This window comes from Corapipo altera, unplaced genomic scaffold (genome assembly GCF_003945725.1).
Source record: "Corapipo altera isolate COAL_440 unplaced genomic scaffold, ASM394572v1 58671, whole genome shotgun sequence".
NCBI classification, from domain to species: Eukaryota; Metazoa; Chordata; class Aves; order Passeriformes; family Pipridae; genus Corapipo; species Corapipo altera.
The window spans coordinates 1-2270 of record NW_020888771.1 but is presented as its reverse complement, the minus strand read 5'-3'; the positions used below and the strand labels follow the sequence as shown (position 1 = coordinate 2270).

Below are 2270 nucleotides of genomic sequence, written 5' to 3'. Positions count from 1 at the left end.
CTCATCACACCCCACCTCTCCAAAGCTTTGCTCACATCTTCAGCCCTCCCTGACACGCACCATCAACTCCAGCCTTTGCCCTCTAATACTCACAATTAATAGCTGCTGCCAAGGTCAGATGGACACGGCTTCATGGGCCTCAAGGAATCACAGAATTCCACAAAGCAATGTCCCCACCATGACACAAGAGGAGAGAGGAGCCAACTGAACAATCACTAGTAATTATAATTTTTTATTCACAGATACAGGATGTTACAACTTACAGGTTCAAAGTTAGGAAACCTCATGGCTTGAATGCGGAAGAAGGGAATTGGCATCACAGACCAGCCAGGGCAAAAAGGGATGGAGTCCCATTGGGTCTTTGTTTATTATATTTATTTAGGAGGTCAATAAATAAACTTTAAATGACCAAGTACCTTGTCATGAAAATTTCAGAAATCCAAGTGGACCACAGGGATGGAACCTGACCAACCTGAATTCAGCCTGAACAGCCTCAAGTTTTCCAGGTCCTCTCTCTTGATCTCAATCACGATTCTAGGGGATGAGCTCTCTTTCATCCCTCAAGAATTGCTCCAAAGGACTATGACCTTTCCAAGTTGACGGAGGGTGACCTCCCCAGGACATCAAATGACTCCCTCAGCATTCCTGGGTACAACAAAATGACTGACGGACATCCAGTCACACAGAACAAGAGAGGACCCAGTCAGCACAAAGCACCCAAAAACCACAGCACATGACGACCAGAAAATCACCTCACTGATGACATCACACATCTCCTGGGCACTGCTTGTTTCTTCAGCCCTCCCTGACACACATCCAACAATCCAACCCTCCCAAATCCCTACTCCTCAAAGGTGCCGCCAGCTGACAGGGCCGGGCCAAGGCTGTGCCGCCCCTGCATGAGCAGCATAAAAGCCGGCCCAGCGCCTCTCTCCCTCACACCCTTCTCCTGACGCCTTCTCCTGCCTTCTCTGCCCACAACCAGGTGAGCCTCCAGCCCCTCACAACCCCCTCCTGCTCCTGACACACCGCTCCCCTGGCCCCTCTCGGCCAGCACGCTCTGCCCCAGCCTCAGCAGCCCTCACGCCTCCCCACAGCCCCACACCAGCCTCCCCACTGCCCAGCCCTCCTGCAACACTGCCCCCAGCACCCCCAGCGCCCGCAGCTGCCTCACACCCCTCTCTGCTCTCCCCTTCTCTTCTCTTCTCTTGCCTGCCCTCCCAGGGCCCCTCCACACCACACCCATGGCCTGCTACGACCTCTGCCGCCCCTGCGGACCCACCCCGCTGGCCAACAGCTGCAACGAGCCCTGTGTCAGGCAGTGCCAGGACTCCACCGTCCTCATCCAGCCCTCCCCCGTCCGCGTCACCTTCATAGGGCCCATCATGACCTCCTTCCCCCAGAGCTCCTTCGTCGGATCCACCGCAGGGGCTGCCCTGGGCACGGAGCTCAACGTCCAGGGACAGCCCATCTCCGGCGGCTTTGGCGACGGAGGCTACGGCCTGGGCTATGGCCGTGGCTTTGGCTACGGCCTGGGAGGCCTGGGCTGCTACGGGAACAGGGGCTGCTACGGCACCTGCTGAGGCCCCAAACAACTGCCCCAACACCAACCACCCACGACCTGCAAGTCAGCACATGGAACAAGGATTCATCTCCATGCCAAGGCTCTCCAATGTGCTCAGCACTTCCAGCTCTTGCTCTCAGGGCTCCAAGCAAGGAAGCAGCCAAGGGGCCAGCCCCTGCTGCCTGCAAACATGGCCATGAGTTTTGGGCTCCGGCAAAATCTGCTACAACAGAAGTACCTCAGCTGACATTTGCCCTACTGCACCTCACACCTGATCCCTTCCACTCTTTTCTTGCCTTTTCACTCTTTTGTCTCAATAAAGTTCTCCTGCAGCAAAATATGAAATGCCTCCTCATCCTTTCTTCTTCCAAGTCTCTGACAACTTCATTTGCCACAGAGCTCCGGTAACAGATGCCATCTGGGTGGAAAAGGGACCAGCTGTCCCCTAGGAAATATTTCACAGGGATCAACAGAGACTGGTACACATGGGCCTTCCACAATGGGACACAAACTCTTCCCTTGTCCAAACACAGCCTTGGACACACCACCCACACCTTGCACACAAACTCCCAGTCTGGGTGCCTTCAGTCTCCACTGACACCAGGGGCTCCAGCCCTTCATCATCCCCAAGGATCTACTCTGCATCCCACCAACAGCTCCCTGCTTTCCTTCTCCTCAGGCTCCCAGAGCTGAACACACAACTCCA

General features: G+C 55.3%; 1 protein-coding gene across 1 annotated transcript; it reads left to right on the top strand.

Annotated features, from left to right (window-relative positions):
* The first annotated feature begins 875 nt into the window (after window positions 1–875).
* On the top strand, window positions 876–1655 carry LOC113942059 (feather beta keratin-like). Its single transcript, XM_027633200.1, has 2 exons — window positions 876–985; window positions 1225–1655. Exon 2 carries the CDS (start codon window positions 1245–1247, stop codon window positions 1581–1583), a length of 339 nt encoding a protein of 112 aa, XP_027489001.1. The 5' UTR covers window positions 876–985; window positions 1225–1244; the 3' UTR covers window positions 1584–1655.
* The last annotated feature ends 615 nt before the right edge of the window (window positions 1656–2270 follow it).

Coding starts and splice junctions, on each gene's coding strand:
- LOC113942059 (XM_027633200.1), top strand. CDS start 1,245: ATGGCCTGCTACGACCTCTGCCGCCCCTGCGGACCCACCCCGCTGGCC.